The following is a 22315-nucleotide window of genomic DNA, read 5'->3' as shown; positions in this document are numbered from 1 at the left end:
ACAGAGGTCATAAGAAGAGTTATTGCTCTGATAGAGGAGAGCGGGAGCATTCCCGGGGCATTTAATTCTCCCTCTTCCTCCTGCTCTTTCAAGATTGATCGTCTTTGTTGTCTTTTGAATCTCTTCAACTGTTCCTATGGTAACACGTTCGGGTAACACAATATTAGTGTATTAGGCTTATCTCTTCCCTGGCCGTCATCCAGACACATCTTACTCTTTTTTTTCTCCTCCTATCTATGTAATTAAATTGTAAATGCTCTGTTAGGCCTCCCATAAACATATGCAGTCACTAAATGGCTACAGGCCCCTCGACCATGCAACTTTCTGGTTAGTTGGCCATTCAGACACGAGGCACAGCAAACAAATGTGAATCAATTGAGATTCTGCTCCCTGATGTCTGAACGCAACTGATGGAATTCCATGATTGTGGACAGAAAGTGAGAGACTAATTGTGTTATCAGGGTGCGATCTCCAGCGTGGGTTTCATAAGCATAGATGGGGTCTCTAATGTCTGTAATATCCGCGCCTGGGTCAGGTCGATAAATACGGCCTCGCTATCGGATAACTGGGCCATGATCAGGCCCATGTGTCCCCAGCGACATTCTCAATCCGGCTCTAATCGCATTACCACGACCATGTTGACTTTCCGCCAATGGGAAATCTCTGCACTGTAACCCCACACCCCCGAGGCACAGACCTGGATGCACTCTTTCTGCTCAACGTTTACATTGTGACAGCAGAGAAGGGGATTGAGTGGGACTATGATAGACATGAAGGAAATAGATAGACAGTCAGAGTGAGCAGGGGAGTTGAAAGGCGAGAGACGGTATCGATATTCTGAGAAACCAAACAGTTTCAGAGTGAGAAATTGGACAAATTATTTGTGCGTAACATGAAAAGGAAAGGACTTCTGCTCGGCCTTGTTTCCTTTGCACTTCTGCATGTGTGCATGCACATATACTCACATGTGTGTGATAGTTTGATATATTGTGGTAACTGGAGGCCTTAGTAGCAGAATTAACCCTCCCCTGCCAGACAAAGCATGCCCAGAGCCTGGGCTAATGAAGGCTAATTGATTTTGTGGTGGGCCAGAGCAGCAGAGAGGCCCGTCTCTGGTGTAAATAGTTAATGAGCCGAAGGACTGCTGTGGCCCCTTGGGGACTCATATCTCGCTCTAAGTTCTCTGTTTGTGCTATCTAGACCAAAGACTGTATCTGCATCAGTGCCCATCTTTGTTCTCCTCTATCTCTGATTTTCTCCTTAAGTGCCGCCATTAAAGTGGTACAGCAAAGCCCGACGGTGCAGTAACTGACTTGTATGTTTTCCTTTTTGGCTTTTAGCTGGTTGTCTGGGAGTGTTTTATTAGTTTTGGTTCAAGTGTTTTTTTCTTCTTCTTGTGAAGGACTGGGTGCTCATGGTGCTGGGTGTGGTTGTGTTCTGCTCTGTTGTGGTCTGGGGAATAGAATGGTGCGTGTTGTGTGCTGGAGGTTGTGGGATAGTTGACCCTCGCAGCGTAGAGGAAACGCTGCAGAGAAGAAGCCAAGTTCCACAGCACGCCGGCCAAAGCATTACGTCAATGCTCAGAGCCAGTTCTCCACAGGGCCTCGCAAAACAGTCGCGCACACACACAAATACTCAATGACTGCTCCGGCTCTGTGTTGTACTCTACGCCTGGTGTCACATACTTACAGCAACATACATTTATACACATGCAAATAGTCAAGTACTTAAAAACAACAGCAAATGAGATGTACACACATGCATTTATATAAAGAGAGATGTACATACAGTACTAAATAAACGCATGCATACGTGCATACGTGTTCTCCTCTGATCCCTTCCTCTCCTGCTCAGATGGTTAGATATTTTTGTTTGTACTGTATGTTGAAAGACATTAATTATCATTTCTAATCTGTAACAAGGGAAACCCAAACAAGTCCCTATCAAGCTGGTTCTAAATAAAATCGACAATGTGACTTGACTTAACTCGTGTCGGTGGTGGAATTCTGCATTGTTTTTGTTTCCCTTTTTAAATGAGCTTCATGCTTTCCACACATCCTGCTTGCCTGCTAATTTCAGACAGAGAGGCCTTGAAACAGTTTGGTGCTGTTGTATGAAAATGTGTTATTTATTATCTACCAATTATCTATTGTTTACATTGTTACTAAGGACAATACATTTGTCACTAAGCATCAGGCTAGGTGCTGAGTTTTTTATGAGGTAAACAATACTATATGTTCCTTCACTGCAGCTCTCTTGGCTGTGGAGCTGGCACTAGATGGTTGGATGACATAATTCCTGGCATGCTCTAAATGTACTCCTTTTTACTTGAGAAGGGAAAAAACAGTGCGTCTGTCTTAAAGAAACACTTCATACGACACAGGAGGACCAATAATCAAAGTGTTTCTAGCACGGTAATGTAGCTTTTTACATTTCATTTACACAACCCTTACTGTTCTCATGTTTCCCTGTAGTTACAGAATTGCAATAGGCATTTAGGTTAATAGGCTTGGAGTTCAAGTTTTGGCCTAAAAAGCGAACAAGTGAAACATGAGAAAGTTAAATGTATATTCTGTTAAAAAATTCCTAGAAAAAACACAGCAATGGATGTGTCAGTTTTCAACTCTGCTAAATGGTGATTGATTGAGCGATTAGCCCAGTATGAAGTCATTTGTACGCAGTAAAACTATTAGTGTACATGGTAACCCTATTAAGTGTTCCATTCATTTTCTTCCACCGTAGTAGGGAAGCACCTCTAGATAAATCTCTTGTTGTAAGGAGCAGCAGAACACACAATAGGAGTCTGACTCCAGGTTTTGTAAGCAACATCTGTATGAATGGTGGCATTGTCGGGCTATGATGTCATTGGAGAGGGACGGTTAGCTAAGAGCACAGCTGAATCTGCACTAGTGAGCTCTTGAATATGTCCAACTGCACTGTATATGTTTGTGTGCATGCTCACAATTGTGTGAATGGGTCACTCTCAGTGCAATCATTGTCCTTGGAGTCAAAACACATCTGTAGTCTAAGTGGGCTAAAACAAACCATAGAGTTTGCAGATAGTATTTGATTTGATACAGATCTGTTATGTGTGTGTGTGTGTGTATATATATATATATATATATATATATATATATATATATATATATATATATATATATATATATTTGTGTGGTTAGTTAAGTAAACGTGTGGATGTACGATGAACAGCCATCAAACGAGGACACAAGAGATAGAAATGTCAATGTCAGTGTCTTGGATACAAAGAATGTTTTGCAGATGATAAACCTATGATGTTTCTCACTGTTGCTTTGGAGGCAAGTGGAGTGGGAGATGAGGAGCTGCTGGATCAATGTGTGTCTGCCAGTTTATCAGTGTTGGACACAGACCAGAGAGGGGCCCCTCTCTCACTGCCTCCACTGTTTTGCCAGTGCCAAAGGGTCATGACCACATACATACTGTAGTAATAATAAATCCCAGGTAAATGGACATGATGTGTTTTAAGATATTGAGCCTCGTATTTGACGGGCTTTGTCAGCCCTATTCCACAATCCAACAGGATTGTCTGTTGTAATAGTTAGAAATGTGCACAATTTATACCAAAAGCTTTCACCGGTTAATTTAGGCCATTTATACAAAACTTTAGATTACTTACACATCAATTCTGAATTATAGAAGAATATTAGCCCTGTTATAGATATATTTGCCAAACACAATCAATGAGATTGCTGCATTTTTCACATTAGAGACACACACTTCCTGGCAGAAGTGCCAGTCATCCTGACGCAAGTTAAATAGATCCTTACTAAATAAATCAATAATTTGACACAAATATTAATTTAAAAATAAAAATAAAAAAATGGTCCTCCTGTGTCTGATCAGAACTAAATTCATGGCAACGGTCTGCTGTACAGAAATAACAGACCGTAGTAGGCCTTGATTGTCCAATCAGAGCTGAGTATTCAACAAAGTTGATTAAAAACATGATGTCATATGGGAGATTTATTTGTCTTTATTTAATAGAAGCTATTGCAACAACCTACACTCTGTCAGCATGTTCAATTAATGAGCTTTGAAAAAGCTGAATTTATGATGGCAAAGACAAAAGGCCACTGCCATTGTACGTATAAAGTTATAAAATAATAATGATTTTCTAGTAACCAATTATATACCCTTTTTACTATTTTTTTTACATCAGAAACAGGGTTTCAAGGCCTGGTTAAATGACCTGCTTTGACCCATTCAGTTCAAAGTACAAACAAAATCACTACATCAATCTAAAAAGAGATTTAAGTGACATTAACATGTCTTAAAAATGTAAACAAAGAGTGACTCCTGTGAGAACCTCTTGCTTGAAATGGATATGGATCAAAGCTAAGCCGTCAGATCACTGCAAGGAACTACATTTTGTTATTTGAAACTGATAAAAAGCAGAGAAAATTTTACAGCTGGAAGTTTAAAGTTGACATTGAAAAGTTACTATACAGCGAGGTCTTTTAGTGACTCTGTATACCGGTACATTATGAGGAGTTACATGTGTGTGAGTGTGTGTGTGTGTGTGTGTGTGTGCTTGTTTGCCAAACCCTCTCCATGCCTGTGTGTGTGTGTGTGTGTGTGTGTGTGTGTGTGTGTGTGGTTGTGGTAGGGGGTTGTACAAGGGTGGCAGTTGTGGCGCAGAGTGTCGCATCTGTTTGTCTTTGGATGACTGCATGTTGTTTTAGCTGTGCTGATGGGAGGTGTATGTGAAGGCCATTTGGTCATGGTTCAGGGCCCGTGAATGGGACGGGGCTCCGGTAGAGCCAAGCTTGGGTAAACCAGCTGCCATCACCACACGGGCCAGACTGGACTGGTCCAGCCAACATGAGCCCCCCTGGAGCCTGAGCAGTAAGCGAGATCACTCACTGGACTCCAAAATAACTCAAAAACACTCAAAACACCGGAGGGGTGATTGGAAAAATCTGTTGTGTCAGAGATTTTCAGTCTTATAAAGTGTAGTCAATATTGACCAGTTGGATCACTACTTCATATCTGTTAATGCTTACATATTATGTATGTAAGGTGTCCTCACAATGTGGGATCCCAATGCAAATGTTAATAGAAAAATAAGTATTTTTTTTACAGGACAAAGAAGTTAAGGGTCCTTTTTCTGCCAAAATACACAAGCCTTTTAGGTCTGTTATTTCAAGCATCATTGAAATGATCAAATCAAGTCATCCAATTTAAGTTACTCTAATTAGCATGCTGACTCATAATTTGTCTGTTGCTTTTGATGCCACCAATTAAGACATACGTTAGTGTTTATTATTGTATTCATGATCTGTCTGTCTCCCTTGCTCTGAGGCATTTTATGTGTTCAAGATTGCGGCAGTGGGTGTAGTGATAACCATGTAGGCTGCTCTGGAGCAGGGCTATACAATAGAGGCAACCGTGGGGATATACAGACTGGAGTCAGAGGCCCATCCATTAACTTGACAGGGTGGAGAAGCTGCCAAGATTATGAGTGCATGCTTTGGAGCATGCTCCTCAAAGGGTGTGTGTGTGTGTGTGTGTGTAGCTACGCCCATACCGCCACAGTTCCTTAAAGCCCCACAAGAGTGTTGGACCCTGGCAGAATAGCCGGGCTATGTCCATCTCCCCGTCTGTGACTGGAACCACAGGGAGGGTCTGTTTGTCCCCAGCTCTGTTCAGCTTGGCCCAGAACCCAAGAGAGGCGAAAGGGGGCGACATTACAGCCCTCCCATCGGACTGTCTGCTTGTACATTCCCTGAGGAAATCAGTTTAACAGTCCCCAGCTCTTGGCAAGCAGAGGGAGAGGGGGTGGAGGAACAGGGAAGAGGTGTGTGTGTGTGTGTGTGTGTGTGTGTGTGTGTGTGTGTGTGTGTGTGTGTGTGTGTGTGTGTGTGTGTGTGTGTGACAGAGAGAGAGAGAGAGAGAGAGAGAGAGAGAGAAAAGGGGGGGACGTTACTGCCTCTCTAGGCGAGAGGGAAATCTAATAAAATTGAACTAATGGGGGTGTGGAGTTTTAGGGCACAGAGAGTGGGTTTTGCAGACAGGCACTGGTGGGTATTGGTGGTGGTTGAGAGGAGGAGAATGGAAATGGATCCTCTGAGTGCTTGGCAAAGCAGCAGAGGCAAACTCCTGCTTTCAACTGCAGATGGTGAACCCTTGTTGGATTTAGAGCATGAGTTAGGGGGCCTTGGCCCACAAGAAACGCTGCCAGGAAAGTTACAGCTATGATATATTATTCAATTAGAAATACGGAGGGCTTGCACATGATCACTACTGTTCTAGTATAGTCTTAACAAAAGGCTGACAGAGACAGACAGACGCTTGAATGTTTCTCCTTGGACTCTTTAATGTGAAGCGGCTCCATTTGAAACTGTGATCTTTTAACACTTAAACATTGACTCCACAGACTGGTTAAATATTTCGAAGCTGCTTTAAGGCGCCAGAGGGCCACAGGTCCCCTGACACCACACTGCTCTACTTTTAAGGGGAATAAAAGTGCTCACCCTGACCTCGATGGGTTTGATTTACCCATCGTGAGGCGGGTGTGGTCTCTTCCCTTTGTACCTGCTCTGTGCTCTTGCTTCCTTAATAGATATGAAGTCATCTGGCAAGGAGAAACCTGAGTGTGTTCTCAGGATGTGCCCAGAGCACTCACAGGGACATCATTCAATGCCTCCCGTGTCACAGAGGAAGTAGCCATTAATAAATATCATTAATGGGTGATCACCTGGTATCGCTGAAACCACATAAATGAGAAAAGCCTAAAAAAAAAGAGCGGGAGTGGAGAGGTCAGGTGGCAAAGGTCTGAGAAGAGAGAGCTCCCCTCTGGGCAAAATATGGTTGAACGAGGTGTTCTAACAATGGAAAATCAATAGTATAGTACACTTACAGACTGCGTGAAAGGTAGTGTCAAATGCATGTGATTACATATATAGACTGCTAATTTATAGATTTATCCTAGAAGCTGACATGTCTTTATGGTGTATGCTGTTCATCCTCTTGTTTTGTCTTTGCTGCGTTTTTTTCAAATGTTTAACATCAGCAGGGCAGACAGTGGTAGGACAGACTGTGTGCCATCCCATCTGTGAGAGCCCTGTGCCACCACAGGCCGACACCTGAACTGACTTAATGACTGTTTTCTGTAGCGGCCATGTTGCTGCAGGAGAAATGCATACGTATGTGTGTGTGTGTTATTAGAGTAAAATGAATGTGGTGGTTAAGTTCTTGTGCTTAGCACAGTCTGGGGGAAAATACAACCATGTGTTAAAGAGTCGTTAGGGAGCTGATGAAGGTGTTTAAGAATCACAGCCTGCTCATCATCGCTCTGCTAACGTCCCGTAGTTGCGTCACTGTGGTTCTGGATACAAAGACTTAAGTTTTGGCCGAGGTGGGTTTAACTGATTCTCAACTCCAGATGGAGCAGTAGCAGACACTTGTGCAGAGATAGCCTCAGGAACAAGTTTACATCACGGTAAGGGTTTTTCTCTTTTCACTCAATTTGAACCTTGTTTTTTTTCGTTAAACTAGGTTAATTTGAGTTTGTTAACATAATACCTGCCACTGATTTAGGTAGTCGACTTTTCTTGCTATGCTTCTTTACCTTTTGGATGTGTGTTCTGTGGGATCGGCTATGCTTACTTGGTTCAACAATGTAAAAATGAACGTGTGTTTGGTGAAACAGGTCCTTTTCTTTTGTGTTTTGTCTCAATCCTGTTTGTAACCATCACCACTAAGGCTTTTGGAGTGGCCCCTCAGCTTTTTGACCTGCCTCTGTACTCTGACACTCATGGGCCTCTTCGGATGCAGGCTAATTCAATTAATAAACGGATAGCACTGCAATACCAGCTGGACAGCTGTCAGAGACACTGATAAATGAGCACTAGCCGTCTTGGGCCAATGTGTGTGGGGAGGAGACACTAGAAGCCATCTAATCTCCCCTACTCCTGCTCTCTCTCTCGCTCGCTTTTTCCCACTGCCCCCCTTCACCTCCCTTTTACCCTATTTGTCCTTCTCCCTTGGCGTCTGGTTGGCAGGGAGTCAGACAGCTCCAGATGAGCATCGTACCCACACACATGCAACTTTACTAGGGCCTCAAAAACAGATCACACAGGCAACCAGCAGATTCCTTTGGCTTCTGTCCATTCAGGTGACTGCCTGCTCTGTGTGGCAGGAGATTGTCAAACTCTGATTGGTTTTCTCTTCCTCAAGAGGGGTGGGTCTCACCTCTCTGGTTCTGACTGACAAGCTGAAGGGAAGTTGTTTAGTGTGGGCTGTCAGCCTCAGAATTCATCCTGCAAGTCACGGAAGATGTCCTTGTCAACACTGGTGACTATAATTGATATTTGTAAGCTAGTTTAAATCCCTTTTTTGTTTTGTTTGTATGTCAACTAGCTTGTTGTTATTTGTGCATGTTTATGCCATAGAAAGATAGCCAGTACATAAACGCAGAGTGTAAACAGACTGTAACTGATACTGTTGATAAGTAAAATATAGTAAAGTAAGTCAGAGCATCTCAGTGATCAAATGTAAACCTCAGTGAGTTATAGTAAGACTGTGATGCTGTGGACAGCTGCATGCCTGGGGCCCCCCGCTGTGTGTTAGTGTATACTCTGTGGTATTTTAACCCCTTGTGTCAGCGAGCGAAAAGAAGATGGGCTGTGAAGTTGTGCTGTTGAGGCTGTGGTGAAGGCAGTTTGCAAGGGTTAGGGTGTGATCAGATAGAGATAAACATCAATTTAGAAAAATGTTCACATTGAGGGGCAAACATGTAGCTCCAAAAATGGAGCGCTGTTTCGCTATATCAGGCATACCATGGTTTGACAAGCAGAAACTATACTCAGCCAAAACAGGCTTGGCAAGGTCATAATTTCACTGTGCTGGTTTCATGTGCAGTTATATCACTGAGCGGAGTATGGAAAGTAAAGTAAAGTGGACAAGTAAAGACAACTAGACTACTAGTAAATCCTTTCACAAATACATATATGCCATTTGTAAATATAATACAAACCAGAAGGGTAGGCTCTTCTTTGACTGCCCGAATCCTAAAATGATTTATTTGAATGTCTTCTTCCTCCAGGTAAAAAGCTTTCCACTTATGAACGGTATGAGAGAAGAGTGGAGGGCTGATGTTTTTCTCTGGTCATGTCTTAGCATTGTGATCCAGACCAGCTGGATGCCATTCCCAATGGGAATCATGAATGTGAAGGTTGTTAAAAGATATGGAGCCCTGGACACAGCGTGGACTCACTGACAGCTGCTGGGAGAAGGGGGAAGGGAGCAGAGTGAGGAAAGAAAGCACTGGGAAAGAGAACAGAAAACTTTGTGGAATTCACAACAGTATCCTCGAAATGAATGCCTTTGTTTTCAGGTTTGTTGCTAACCATTAGCTAAAGGTCACAAGTAGACAAATAACGACTGGAAATCACCGAAATGAAGTATTTATTTGAGTTAATGAAAGTATTTATTAACATCATCAGTAGTGCACTTGCTAAAAACATGTGCATTAATCAAATTCAACCATCTCAACACTCTCTCATCTGGTTATTCCTACAGCGATTCAAATGTAAATAAGTGATGAAATGCTTCAGACATGGATTCTTTTACATGTTGTCTAGGTTTGTGTATAACTGATGAAGCCTGAAGACATACTTTGGCACTTGAATGTTTTAATTTTTTTTTTTTGGTCTTGCGGTTGTCTTTATGTGATGCCCAGAAAAACAGACTCTTGAGGAGAGGTGCATTCAGTAAACACGAGAAACATAAGCACACCTTCAGAGAGCCTCTCTCTGGTCTCTCTCCCAGTCCGCTCTGAGACACCGGTCCAGTCAGGGCTAAGTAGACCACGCTGTTAAAGCAACAAACCTCCTGCTGGGTCAACAGCAAGGGAGCAGTTTGAGGCTCACACCTTGCCAGCAAGCTCATCCCGCAGTCAGGCACACACACACACACACACACACACACACACACACACACACACACGCATGCATCGAGGAGGGAGGGCTATTAGGAATATGAGGAGGAGGGACTGTTGGGATGGCAATCACAGAAGGTGGAATGACAAGACTGAAGGAGAGACAGAGGACAGCCTAAGTGGCATATGACATATGAATTCATGGAGCCATTCATCATCTCCTAGTCAGCACATGAACCCGCTCTGTAACTGTTGATAATTAGCACCCTGAGAGATGAGAGCATTATATTTTCACAGAAAAGGCTGTTAAACATTGTGTTTTGTGTCCTTTTTGTCTACTCAGAGGCTGAAGGCTGCACTTTCACACCACCCGGGTACCATTTCCAACGGCAACATGAACTCCATGGGCCACATGATGGAGATGATGTCATCGCGGCAGGAGCAAGGCACCCACCATCACATGCACTCGCACCCGCACCAGCACCAGCACCTCCAAGCCCCTCCTCACGCATACCAGCACCACGGCCACCACCACCACAACCAGGGCCACGGCCAGGGTGGACACCACCACCCGCAAGGACACAACCCCCATCAAAACTCCCACAATCCCCACCTACATCCTGGGCACCCACACCAGACCTCACCGCACCCTCCAATGCACTCTGCTTCTCATGTAAGCAAAGCTCATTCCTTGGAGAGCCGAAGCTTTTTAGAAAGAGCCACAAAGTCAATAACACAAATAACTACACTGCACATTAATACCTCTTATATAGCTAGATGCCACTGTAATCATACATGTTTCATGACTAAAAAGAAAGACAGCTCTTTAAAAGCCATGTGAGCAGTTCTAATGTCTGCTATTAGTGGTTTAGGATATAACAGTTAGGTATAGCTGAAATAATGCTTTAAATTCAGAGTAAGCCAAGCACAATGCCAAGTAGCTTCCTGGCAACCATCTCAAAGGTCATTTTTTCCTTTGAGGTTGGTTATCTACAGGTCAGTGTCAGATACCTGCCATGGAGGGAAAGGGTCATGTACACGCCACAAAGTAGCCATTATAAAGGATGCTTACTACTGTCTTTTGGTGTTTTTGAAAACTAAACTCCACGCCATCCTGAACATTATGCGGCCACAATATTGTCAAGGAGTCCTATGAATGCTGGTCCTGATGATGACCAGACAGCCGTGGCTAATAGTCCTGGAACGTCTTGGCTGTGAATATTTTTGGTTTAATTTTAATTAAAAAGTTTGAAAGTGTTGCTCACAACAATTAAAATAACATTATGTGAGACACTTCGTCCTTGCATTGTCTAACGGCCTTTGCAATGCCAAGCATTTTGGATCAAGGACAGTCCGACATCAAGAAATGCAATTCACTGTATGTTCCAAATGTATCATTGAGATGTTTAAACAACACTCTCTGTGTGCACAGAGTCTATTGAATCAGCTTGTATTTTCCATGGTTCCCATGAAAAATGGTAATGATCTGAAGGCTGAAAACACTTGACCTTGCCAAGTTTATGTCAAGATCTGTCAGTGCACTTACCGTTTAAGAAACGAGTCTTTTGACTGCGTCTGGTGGTGTTAGACGAATTGGGAGTGGGCGGTGGAAAACTGCCTCCTCACACCTCTTTAACAAGGTGGGCAAGCTGGTGAATCAGCCCAGTCACTCACTCTGTCACAACTGACGCCCATAGCCCAGCTCACAGGGCACATGGCACAACCAGATGTTGTTTTTGGGGAAGTTGCCAGACATGGAATAGCTGCAGGAGGTAATGTATAGATGCTTGTATTGAGGCATTTAGTGCAGTGGAGCTGTCACATCAGGCAGGTAGCTGGATGTTTTTTCAGGTGTGTCAGAATGGTTACATGTCTGGTTGGAAGACATACATGGTCCCATCAGAGAGCTCAGGGATGCTGATACGTTTTCCTTCTGTGTTTCAGATGTCACCTGCAACCCAGCAGATGCATCCCACGCAGACACTGCAGTCTCCTCCACCCAGCGGTGGCCGGCGCAGGCGAGTAGTGGATGAGGATCCGGATGAACGTCGGCGGAAGTTTCTGGAGCGGAACAGAGCAGCGGCAACCAGATGCAGACAGAAGAGAAAAGTGTGGGTGATGTCATTAGAGAAGAAAGCAGAAGAGCTCACTCAGACCAACATGCAGCTTCAGGTATAAAATGAACATCAGGTGTAACCCTCTGAACTTCTACAACTTCAACATCTACATTTGACTCAGTTCTTTATGATGTTATCCAGTTCTGCACAAGAGATAATGGTGTTGAGTTGCAATCTAATGAGTAAACACTTATAACATGATCAGTTGGATGTTATCAGTGTTGGACTGAAGGGACATCTGAAACTCTATTTTACTATTTAGAAGGATTAAAAAATGAATGGTAAAAATCTAAGCCTGAGAGCTCCAAAAACACAGGATCCTGCAATTCCAATAATGCTACCGAATAGCGTCATATTCAAACACCACGACCTAAATTTGTATCACACTTTTTAAATTTTAATTTAAAAGTCATAAACCCAATCCAAGATATGAAATAGCCCTACTAGCCTATGTTTGTTTCCAACAGACTCATAGTAATAGGTATCAATTGATAAAGTAGCGTAGCATGCTTTAATTGTGGATTCCCTGATTTATAGTCTTGAGATATTTCTGTTTTTCCTGCATTTCAGAATGAAGTGACCATGCTAAAGAACGAGGTGACCCAACTCAAGCAGCTTCTCCTCACACACAAGGACTGTCCCATCACCACTATGCAGAAAGAGTCCCAAGGTTACCTCAGTGAGTAGCTCAGACATAAACACAGACACACACACACTTGGGAATTTGACCAAAAACACGTCTTCATCTGTGTCCTTTAGCCCGACAGTGTGGATAGCGCTGTGGGGAAAATGTTAATGTCTTGCCAGAGGAAAGATTTAAACTCTACTAACTGAACTGTGATGGACACATAGTGACTGCATGGACTCTTCGCTCCTATGTGCTGCTATCCGGCTCCCACGCTCGCGGCTGGACATTTATTTCACAGAAGGGTGTTGCACACTCTGGTAGTCAGCCTGAAATGGGAGTTGGTAGTCTGACTCCCGTATGAGACCTGTTTTTCCATCTGACGGCACTTCCACGCAGCCGAGAGTCAACTTGAGATGGACGTCACAGGCTGCACATTGGCCTCCAAAATCTCATGGATGCCCCAAGATATTACTAATTACCGAACTGTGCCTCAGCTCAGCTGTGCATGACATCACAGCCCCACCCTTTGATAGGGATACATGTGACATTTCCATGTAATTAGTGTAGGGCACCTCCCTGTGTGGCTTTAGTACAGGAAAAAAAGGCTCACATCCGCCTTGGCTGAAGGGTTCTTTTATACAGAACAGAGCCAACTCCCAGACTGGGCTGGGAGAGACTTTCACTGATGAGTCTAGCTAGTGTGGAGATGTCACCTTTAATGTGTCCAAACTTCATCAAGGGTGTTTAGGAAGTTGAGTGATTCACTTTTCCACTTTTATGCCATCCATTTATGGCCTATTTTGGGATGACAGGTGAGACTTAAGGTGTGTATTTAGTCATGTGTTTGACATGTATGCGTTTCTGCTAATAAAGCTGTTTTTTTACAATACTGAGATTTGGTCTGTGTTTGTTTTGACATTATTTACTATCATTTATTTTACTATCTCGCCTTAGTGTAGAGCCATAGGGTCATGTAGGGTCATTGCATTTACACTACTCTTCATACATGTTGTCCATCCTCATTGATGTCTCTGCTGTCTCCTCAGGTCCAGACAGCAGTCCGGCAGGCAGTCCAGCTCCAGTATGCTCCCAGCAGCAGGTCATTCAACACAACACCATCACCACCTCCACCACAACCATAGGGGGAAGCAGTGTGCACGGACAAACCAATCACCGCACAGACATTAACCCCATCCACTAGGTTCAAGAGAGACTATGACCCCTGCCCAAGCTCCCCCTGCTACTCAGCTTTCTGAGGGTTGCCAACTGCACATGCTGGCCCCCCCTCTCCCTCCATCAAGAGAAACCTCAAAGGCCTGTGAGGCTGTTCTTTATACAGTAGCTACAGTATGTATTTTTATAGACCAACCCTATTAACCCATAAATGTTCCATGGTTTGTTGCCTCTTTCTTATCTGTTTTTCATGCTTTTAGCAAAAAGGGAGTTTTTGCTAATCTCATGCGGCATTTAAGTGAATTTTTCCGTTGTGTAATGGTACAAAATGGACCACAGTGGTCATGGACCCTGAGGACAGAAACATAAGCCTCAGACTGCCATCTTTATTAGAAGACCTTACATCTCTTTATGCCGAATGGACTGAAAAAACAAAAGTCAACTCTTTCTCTGAATATTACATGTAGACAGTGTGTTGAGTGTATGCAACAGACACTTTATGAGTGGGATGTTGCTGCCTTTAAGTGGTCTTTTGAAACCAAGTCAAACTGTCACCACGATGTCTTGAAGACAGGAATATGCAAGCAGGTGTAACGATCCTTTTCTTTAATTGAAGCGTATATGACTGTTAACCATTTCCCTGTCAGCGGTACTCTTAAAGCGAGTCATAAAATACAGCACGACAGCGAAAACATGATGGTCCCGAGGACGATGCTGTTACAGGTCTGTACACTGTGATACCAGTGAGGCAGCTCGGGAGTTGTAAAAAACTCCTCCGCTCTCCAGGACCAACTGAAGCTTTAATTATTAAGGCCTCTTTTTGTGTGTTTGTGCATCTGGATGTTAGGATCCATAGTTTTGAGTATGCATATGAATGATATATATTATGTTTTGCCTTCTTTCCTCTGCAGAACAAAGTTCAGTGGGTGTGTAAAGAAAGAAAAACTAAAAAGTTTGTGAGAAAGTGACTGTGAGCATGATCTTTGTTTTGAATGACTGGCATCTTACAACTGGCAAAGTGTTTAAAGCGGTTTATGCCTGTTGCTTTCCAAAATGTCACAATGTGCCTGAATCTTTCTTAAAATCTTTTGTTGGCTTTTAGACAACTCTTTCTCTTCAAACAATCAAAATTAATTGAGTTGTCTCGGCTTTGTCTTGGATGTCTGCTGTATGTAAGCGCAAAACCACCAAGGAGAAAAATACCCGCTTTTCCTTTAACCTCTCTGACTTTTATAAATTTCTCTTCCTCTCTTTCTCAGGCCGCCGCTGCAGAGTGAAGGCTGTATTAATAGTGACCATTTTTTTTTGTTCTCCATTCCAGCCTTGAAACTTCACGCCTTCTCATGTTGACTCCTCTTTATCTCTTTCCTATGAACAGGAATGTTGACTCATTAGCATAATGACCATAATGCACTGTGTTTTACAGTAGGATGGATGAAATACATTCCACTGACAGGTGGAGCGATTGCAGAGCTGTCTATGCACTTTGTCCTCTGTCATGCCAGAGGGTAGAATAGCCATATTAAGGTCCCAGTTATTCTCAGTGATCCCCCTCCCTTTTCACACACCAGCAAGAAACTTAAATGTGTTTGGCTTTATGGAGAAACTGTGCCTGGCATGCATCACGTCTGTAGATAAAAGAAGGGAGCCTAGAGCTTGTAATGTAAGGAACCTGCACCGTTGAGTTTGTGCCCCTTTTTATTCTGGAAAAAAGTTGAAGGACGTGAAATGAAAATCTTTATCCTCATAACATTTAAGTTTCATCAAAGCATTTGGACTGTTAATGTGTTAACCTTGGAGTGTGTTTGTGCCGATGAGTCAGAGAAATTTTATTCTCCTGAAAAGGGCTTTGTCGTACCACGCCTTTGAACAGAAGCTTGCCTTATTTTAGGTTGTTTTTAAACCATATTTAGACTGTTAGACCATTCCAAATTAACCTCTTGCATGTGAAAAGTATGGTAATGACCTCAAAATACCTTCAACTGGAATCATTTGGAGGTTAGCTATTTTAGAGTTAGATATGAGAGTCTCTAGTTTTCTTTTTTGACAGTGGGTCCAGGTTCAGAAATAAACATTTGTTACTGCAGAGGCAGACACAGGCAGTGCAGCGTAAGTGCATCGGTGTAGATTTGTGAGAGGTGGAGAACAATTCCTATGTATTAATGATGTTATCGTTGTATTATTTTAAATTTAAAACTATAAATATTGTACATAATGTCATTAATTTTTGTTATCTGTACATTTAATGCAACCACCTTTCTTTTTGAAGGGAGTCAATGTGTGGTACATGTTTGTAAATAATGTTTGCATAGCACTTGTGGCCTTTTGTTGTACGTCAAGGCTCATTTCCGCGCTTAAATATTGTTTATATGTAATGAATTGATGAATCCATTCTTGCCCGCATAACTTTGTACATTTTGTGTGTCTGTAATGACATTGTCTTCATTTTGTTTTGCATTTGTACAGATGTGAAAGTATCACTTCAGCTACATTACAATATGAAAATAAAGCACTTGTAAAGTAACATACAAACTATCTGGTGATTTGATGTCACTACTTGTACTTGACTAGTGACACAATTATTTTTTGTGTAGATAACCAGAGTGCATAAATATTAAATATTTGAAGAATTCTATTAAAAGAAAACTTTCCCAGCAAATGATCAACAGGACGCTTGTCCTTGAGACATAACTGCTCATTAAATAGTAAGGTGATTTAAAGGATTGGGATACTTATTTATTATTAATCTGTCTAGACATCGTGATAGTTTACCTGATGAAATAACAGGGCAGTTAACTTCTGTACAAAAACATCTTTGTGGCAATCCGTAAAAAAAATAACCAAGTCAAACTACAGACCAATGCAGCGTGTCAAATACATTTTGATACCACACTAGCTCAAAAAAATAAATTAACAAACATTGTGTGTTGTTGCAATATGCCCATATTTTCCAAAGATACTGAGTAATTTATTAGTTTTTAGGACCTAACTTAAGATGAATGTAATGGTATCAGGAATGTAGTGGTATTACCTTTTTAAAAATACATTGAATGACAGCTAGTGATATTGTTTGGCTTTCCAGGGACACAGGGACCCCTGGTGGACACTTTGTTTATTAATCAGACCGTACTTGATGGGAAAAATCCCTTTCAACAGGTGCTGCCATATCTGTTCTGCAACTGAAGTCATTTAAAAAAAAAAACGTTGTCAGACAGCAAAATTCAATCCTTTTCTTTGATCATTAAAACACAAAAAAAAACATTTTATTTCAGGATAATTCAACACTGGTGTCAAAGTGTATTCTTTGTATTTCATCACGAATCATTTTCTGATTGAATTAACTATATATAAAAACAATGTTTTCATGGAACTCAGCCCTGATAATCAGACTAAAATTAAAAAATATATATATGATGGTGTGGGCTGGGATTCAAAAATCTGGACCCAGGCTAATGGAACTGTTTCCATTTTGCAGTGCATCAGAGAGCAGTCCAAAGTCCCACACCCGATGTCACCTAGAGATGTGTGTAAATCCAACAATGTGCTGATTTACAACAGTCAATAATTAAAAAGATGTTCTTAAAAAAATGGAGGCGTTTTGAACAGCTGTCTCTCATTTCCAGCTCTGCGTTGAAAGGAATCTGTCAATCATGTCAAAGGACCTGGCTGGTTGGTCGTAAGGCAGAATGTGTCCTCCTCCTCGGACGATGACCTGCGTGACAAGGAAAAAAGAATGAAAGGTGACAGGTGTTCACCGATTACATTTCATATTGTTTTTCGACTAACTGCTCACCTGGTAAAACTCTCCCACTTGTCTCACGTAACCTGCCACCTCCTTATCACTGGGCTGAAGCTTCCAGTGGAAGCGAGGGGCTGTTTTGTACTCAGCCGCCCCGGTCCAGTTGACAGTAGGCAGGAACCTCTCAGTCAGTGGAGCTGCTACAATCACATCAAGCTGACCACTGTAGATTAAGACCTGGATGTATGGAGAAGAGGGAGAAGAGGGATTAGAGTGCCTTCCGAAGTATTCTACTGCCGTTGCACATCGCAGAAAACACACACCCACAGTGGATAATCCCACAGCCCTCACCCTATAGTTGTCCATCAGTACCCCGAGCCACGGTTTGATGCTCTTCATGACATCCTGTAGAAGGTGCTTCTCCACCTCTGAGCCGTCGTGGAACGTCAGATTCCCCACATGGATAGCACGTCGCACTGCTGGCAGAGTCACAAACTGGGAGAAGTACTCCTGGTCTTCAGGCTCCTGTGGTGCACAAAAGGCAAATGTAGTGGGGTTAAAGTAATACCTGGAGTTTTTGAAAATGTTTTCAAATGTATGTTTTTGAGAAGTCACACAGGCAGCCTTGAAGCTCTGCCAGTCCGTCAGGATTCTCCTCACCTGACACGTCATGTAGTTGAAGTAGTTGGTGCAGCCGGTAGCATTTTGAAAGAAAGAGGGATATGGTTCCACGTCACCATTCAGCAAGCTATCGAAAACCTGAAGTGAGACGTTAACAAAATGGTCAGCTGATGTTCGATTGTAGTCACAATTTTATTTTGTTTTAGAAAGATGTGAGGATGAAAAAATCCATTCAAAATGTATTTTGACAAATGTAAGAGGAAACACTTACCTGAAAGGCCTCCAGCCACTTCTGGTGCTGGATGAGTTTAACCCCCAAGTCTGTCTGCTGGACGACATACTGTTTTTGGAGTTCATCTATCATGCCAGTTTGGTACAGGAACTCACCATAACCACCGAGCATCTGAGATGGAAGAAAAGTAAAATAACACACTCATTTCTACATTGACATGACTGAACTGAAGACCACTATACTATATTGACGGGATCAGGCAGAATACAAGTGAAGTACTCCCTGTTGGAGCGAGACTTCTTTTAAGTGTACTGAAAGAAAGGGAGAGAGTTTATTTATTAACCAACTTCCTGGTTAACACAAGACATAGCAGCCCAAAGTCAGATTGCTTGATGAGCCTCCCCATTGTATGAGATGAATGAAATAAAAGCTAAGACTAGAAATGTGATGAGATATTAGAATAAAATAAATTAGGGGCATGTGCCACAAAGCAACAAGAACAATCTGGAGACATTGGAAATTCATCAGTCAAGATGATATAGTTTAAAGAATATTAGAAAATGACTTCACTTTGTCATATACGCACCAGTTCTGGATCACAGAGCCCATCACCGATAGCCATCCCCATGAAGTTGATTTTCACTTTGGCAGTGGGGTTGTTTTTATGGATGTAGTATGAAACGGCAGGCACATACTTCCCTGCATAAGACTGCATGGGGACAGAGAAGATTAGCATTGTTTGGGATGATGTTTTACATAGATAGAATTTTTGTTGTTGTCGGACACTATCATGGTTTTGTTGTGGTGATTTTTAAAGACAAACTTCCATCTTATTCAAAATGTGTGCCATATCTTACATGACGAGGATTTTTCTAATGTATATATTTCTATTGTAATGTGTAGACAATAAAAAGCCACTTTTGTAATGCCACTACTATACATTTTGAAAATATTAATTTGCAAAACTTTACAATAAAAAACAACAACAATATACCTCTCCAGTTGCATAGAAGTCATTGGACTGATACTCAGGAAAGAGCTGGAAGAACTGCGTTAAAGCACTTTTAATAAGGAAGAGATGGGAATAATAAAAGAGTTAGTAACAATCAAACACCAGACTCATAGATCAAAGTGACATGAACACAAAGTTTAATTTGGATGGCAGGTATTTCACCTGTACAGATCTCTGCCTACATCATCCTGGTTCTGAGCAAAACCTCGGTCATCATCAGTGAAGCTGAAACCTGTTCCAACCTAGAAAACAAATATTCTTTCTCAAAGACTTGTCAGTAAATGCTCATGCACATAAAAAGTCAGATCAGCTGAGAGTCTTTGAATGAAAGATGTGTTTCGTGTTTTTAGTTTGTGGCTTTTTGTTTCGGTCTGAGGCTATATAAAGTAATACGTACCGGATTGTCAATGTACAAAACTGAATATCTCAATGTCCAAGCGTAATCCCTCAAACCAACTGCAAAGACGAAAAACACGACCAGATCAGAGAACATTCAACAAAGCTCCAACACAAGTTGTACAGGGCTCAAGCTTATTCCGTTAAAGATTGTAGTGAATGTTAATGTATGCTGCTGTACTGCCAGATCAGTTCTTCTTACCAGTCAAGTTCTTATAGACCACATATGGTCCATGTTCCACAAAGAGACCGAACATGGAGGTGCCACCGGGTCCGCCTTGCAGCCAGAGCAGGACCGGAGCTTTATCTCGGTTTTCCTACAGGTCAGGCATCACACAGAAGGTTAGGATCTCAGCACCATCCAGTGGTCAACCACTTCCATTTATTAACAAAAAGGTTAAAAAAAAAAAAAAATGAAGTAACTACACTTTGTAAGGACAGACCTGAATGTAGTAACCTAATAGTAGTGATAATTGTAATACAGATTAAATTTGTGTCAGGTATTGGCCAAGGTGGGTTAATTAGACTGTAAAATTGGGGCAAACAATCAAAATACAATGTCAAACATCTGTCTTTGTCACCTAATACGGGAATATCAACAGCGGACCATGCAATGTACCAGATTTACTTCTTTCTTTTAGAGATTTTAAAGTCTCAGAAATGTGTTTAAATGTAAGAGAGACGCATAAACTCTTTTACAGCGTACATATTGGTAAACACTGAATTCTGTGAATGGTAGATGTCACATATGGAATCATCTTCAGTGGCTGAACTGGAAAAAGAAAAGAACATATTGGACTAAATTCAATTCAAGTTATTTTTGAGGGTGATGAAAGTAAATGCCATGCACTTTGAAAGAATTTTAATTGAATTCAAAAAAAGAAGAGGGCTAGAAGATTGATCTTTCATTCAGTGTCATGGAAGTGGCAAATATGAAATACAGACATGAGACTTGTTACTGATTTATAGCTTGAACAAAACCAAGACGTTATAAAAAAAAAATCATAGAAGTTCCCTCTTCCTAGACCTTGGGTAAAAAATGTGACTCAACACTAAACAAAGTCTAAAATCATATCTGACACAGCACCTGACTAAATACACACATGTGCAATTCCTTATCACAGGTTGACTGAGGGAACACAGTAAAAATACCTTTAAAATCAAAATAAGTTTCAAAGAAAACAAGCACAACCATGACTATAAATGTCATAACTACTGCTTTCTCCTTGTGATCTTCTCCCCAACTGCAGCATTGACAGCAATCTAACAGTGTCATTTACCCGCCAGCTCTATACCAGCTCCTGGTTTAGAGAATAAGCCTGAGCCTACCATCAGTGCAGGGAAGAACCAAAAGAAGAGGTTGCTGTTGTATTTCTTGTTGACAGTGAGGTATCCGGCATAGCTCTTGACATTGGCACCTGGCATATCTCCTACCATACTCAGTTTCCTGGCTGGAACAAAAGGAAAAGATGTATGCAATCATTTGATCATTTTTAAACAATAAAAATAAATGCTGACTCCAGTTGTAGTTTTAAGGCTATATAGTTGTTAGGGCTGCAAAATATATAGTTTTTTTTTTTATAATCATCATTGTGATGTCAATTTGCACGATAAACACATTTAAAATGTCTGCAACACTGAAGTTGAAAGAGTCTGAGTTGAAAACTGCACTTTAAATTATTGAATTATTTTTTGTTGATGTTGTGTGTTCAGTTTAATGTTCAGTTTGTTCAATAAAATAATGTTGGAAATACCTTCCTCTCATTTTTATAAATTGATCTAGCAATTTGTTGTATTTAGCATTATACTGAAAGCAGCAGGAAAACAGAATTGAACACATTTTATATTTGTTTATTAATCGCAGTAAAATTGTTAGGGAGATATTCAACAACGTTACATAGGTCTCATATCGTGCTGCCCTAAAAATGTGTGCGCACTTATTCACTGTACTACTGCACTATACCTTCATCTATGGCGCCCTTCTCCAGGTACGGAGTGAGAAAGAGAGGAGACCCGGGGTCCACTCCATTCAGGCCGCTCACACGGTGAGATTTTCGGCAGAAAAACGAGGAGCAGCTCCGTGAGTGTGCAGAGTCCAGACAGGCCCACAGTAACAGGAAGCCCAGAGTTTCCCTCCACAGCCTGCCGATATAATATATAGAAAATGCATATCAGACTACAGGCCCGGTCATTCATGTGTGAACCTCAACCATCAAGGTCGGCTCGCATTTCAAAACAACTCGGCTCTGACACAGCACGCGCCAAATGATTAATCTATTTGTTAAAACTCACCGCATGTTCACTGTCGGTTCTTTGGCAACAGGAACAAGTTTAGCCTTTAGTCGTTAACACGTCTGTCAGCTCTGCTGTGGACAAAAGTACATTGTGAACATCCAAGGCTGAGTCACGTGATCAACTCTTGGTAGGTCATATGACAAATTGGATCACGTGGTCGTTGTTGTGTAGTTACCACTGTAT

At 41.8% G+C, this 22315-nt stretch overlaps 2 protein-coding genes across 4 annotated transcripts in view; one reads left to right on the top strand and one right to left on the bottom strand.

The window, feature by feature from the left end:
* Window positions 1–22315, top strand: part of creb5b (cAMP responsive element binding protein 5b) — a 53246-nt gene that overhangs the window by 22093 nt on the left and 8838 nt on the right. For 2 of the 3 annotated variants that reach the window (XM_034874672.1, XM_034874671.1), the window contains exons 8-11: window positions 10263–10592; window positions 11864–12091; window positions 12607–12715; window positions 13711–13865. In XM_034874672.1, the coding sequence (XP_034730563.1) occupies window positions 10263–10592; window positions 11864–12091; window positions 12607–12715; window positions 13711–13865 (822 nt within the window). Of the gene's footprint in view, window positions 1–10262; window positions 10593–11863; window positions 12092–12606; window positions 12716–13710; window positions 14537–22315 lie in introns of those variants that run through there. The other variant, XR_004657041.1, reaches the window with a different exon arrangement.
* cpvl (carboxypeptidase vitellogenic like) lies at window positions 17303–22298 on the bottom strand. Its single transcript, XM_034874673.1, has 13 exons — window positions 22130–22298; window positions 21801–21979; window positions 21167–21288; window positions 20040–20154; window positions 19839–19897; window positions 19604–19683; window positions 19424–19490; window positions 19016–19138; window positions 18469–18600; window positions 18237–18335; window positions 17928–18101; window positions 17631–17813; window positions 17303–17549 (listed from the first exon to the last, which is right to left on the bottom strand). The coding sequence occupies exons 1-13, from the start codon at window positions 22132–22134 to the stop codon at window positions 17451–17453; spliced, it is 1437 nt and encodes a 478-aa protein (XP_034730564.1). The 5' UTR covers window positions 22135–22298; the 3' UTR covers window positions 17303–17450.

Source organism: Etheostoma cragini, chromosome 6, assembly GCF_013103735.1.
Source record: "Etheostoma cragini isolate CJK2018 chromosome 6, CSU_Ecrag_1.0, whole genome shotgun sequence".
Classification (NCBI taxonomy): domain Eukaryota; kingdom Metazoa; phylum Chordata; class Actinopteri; order Perciformes; family Percidae; genus Etheostoma; species Etheostoma cragini.
The sequence above is the reverse complement of the archived record's forward strand: the minus strand, read 5'-3'. Positions and strand labels throughout refer to the sequence as shown.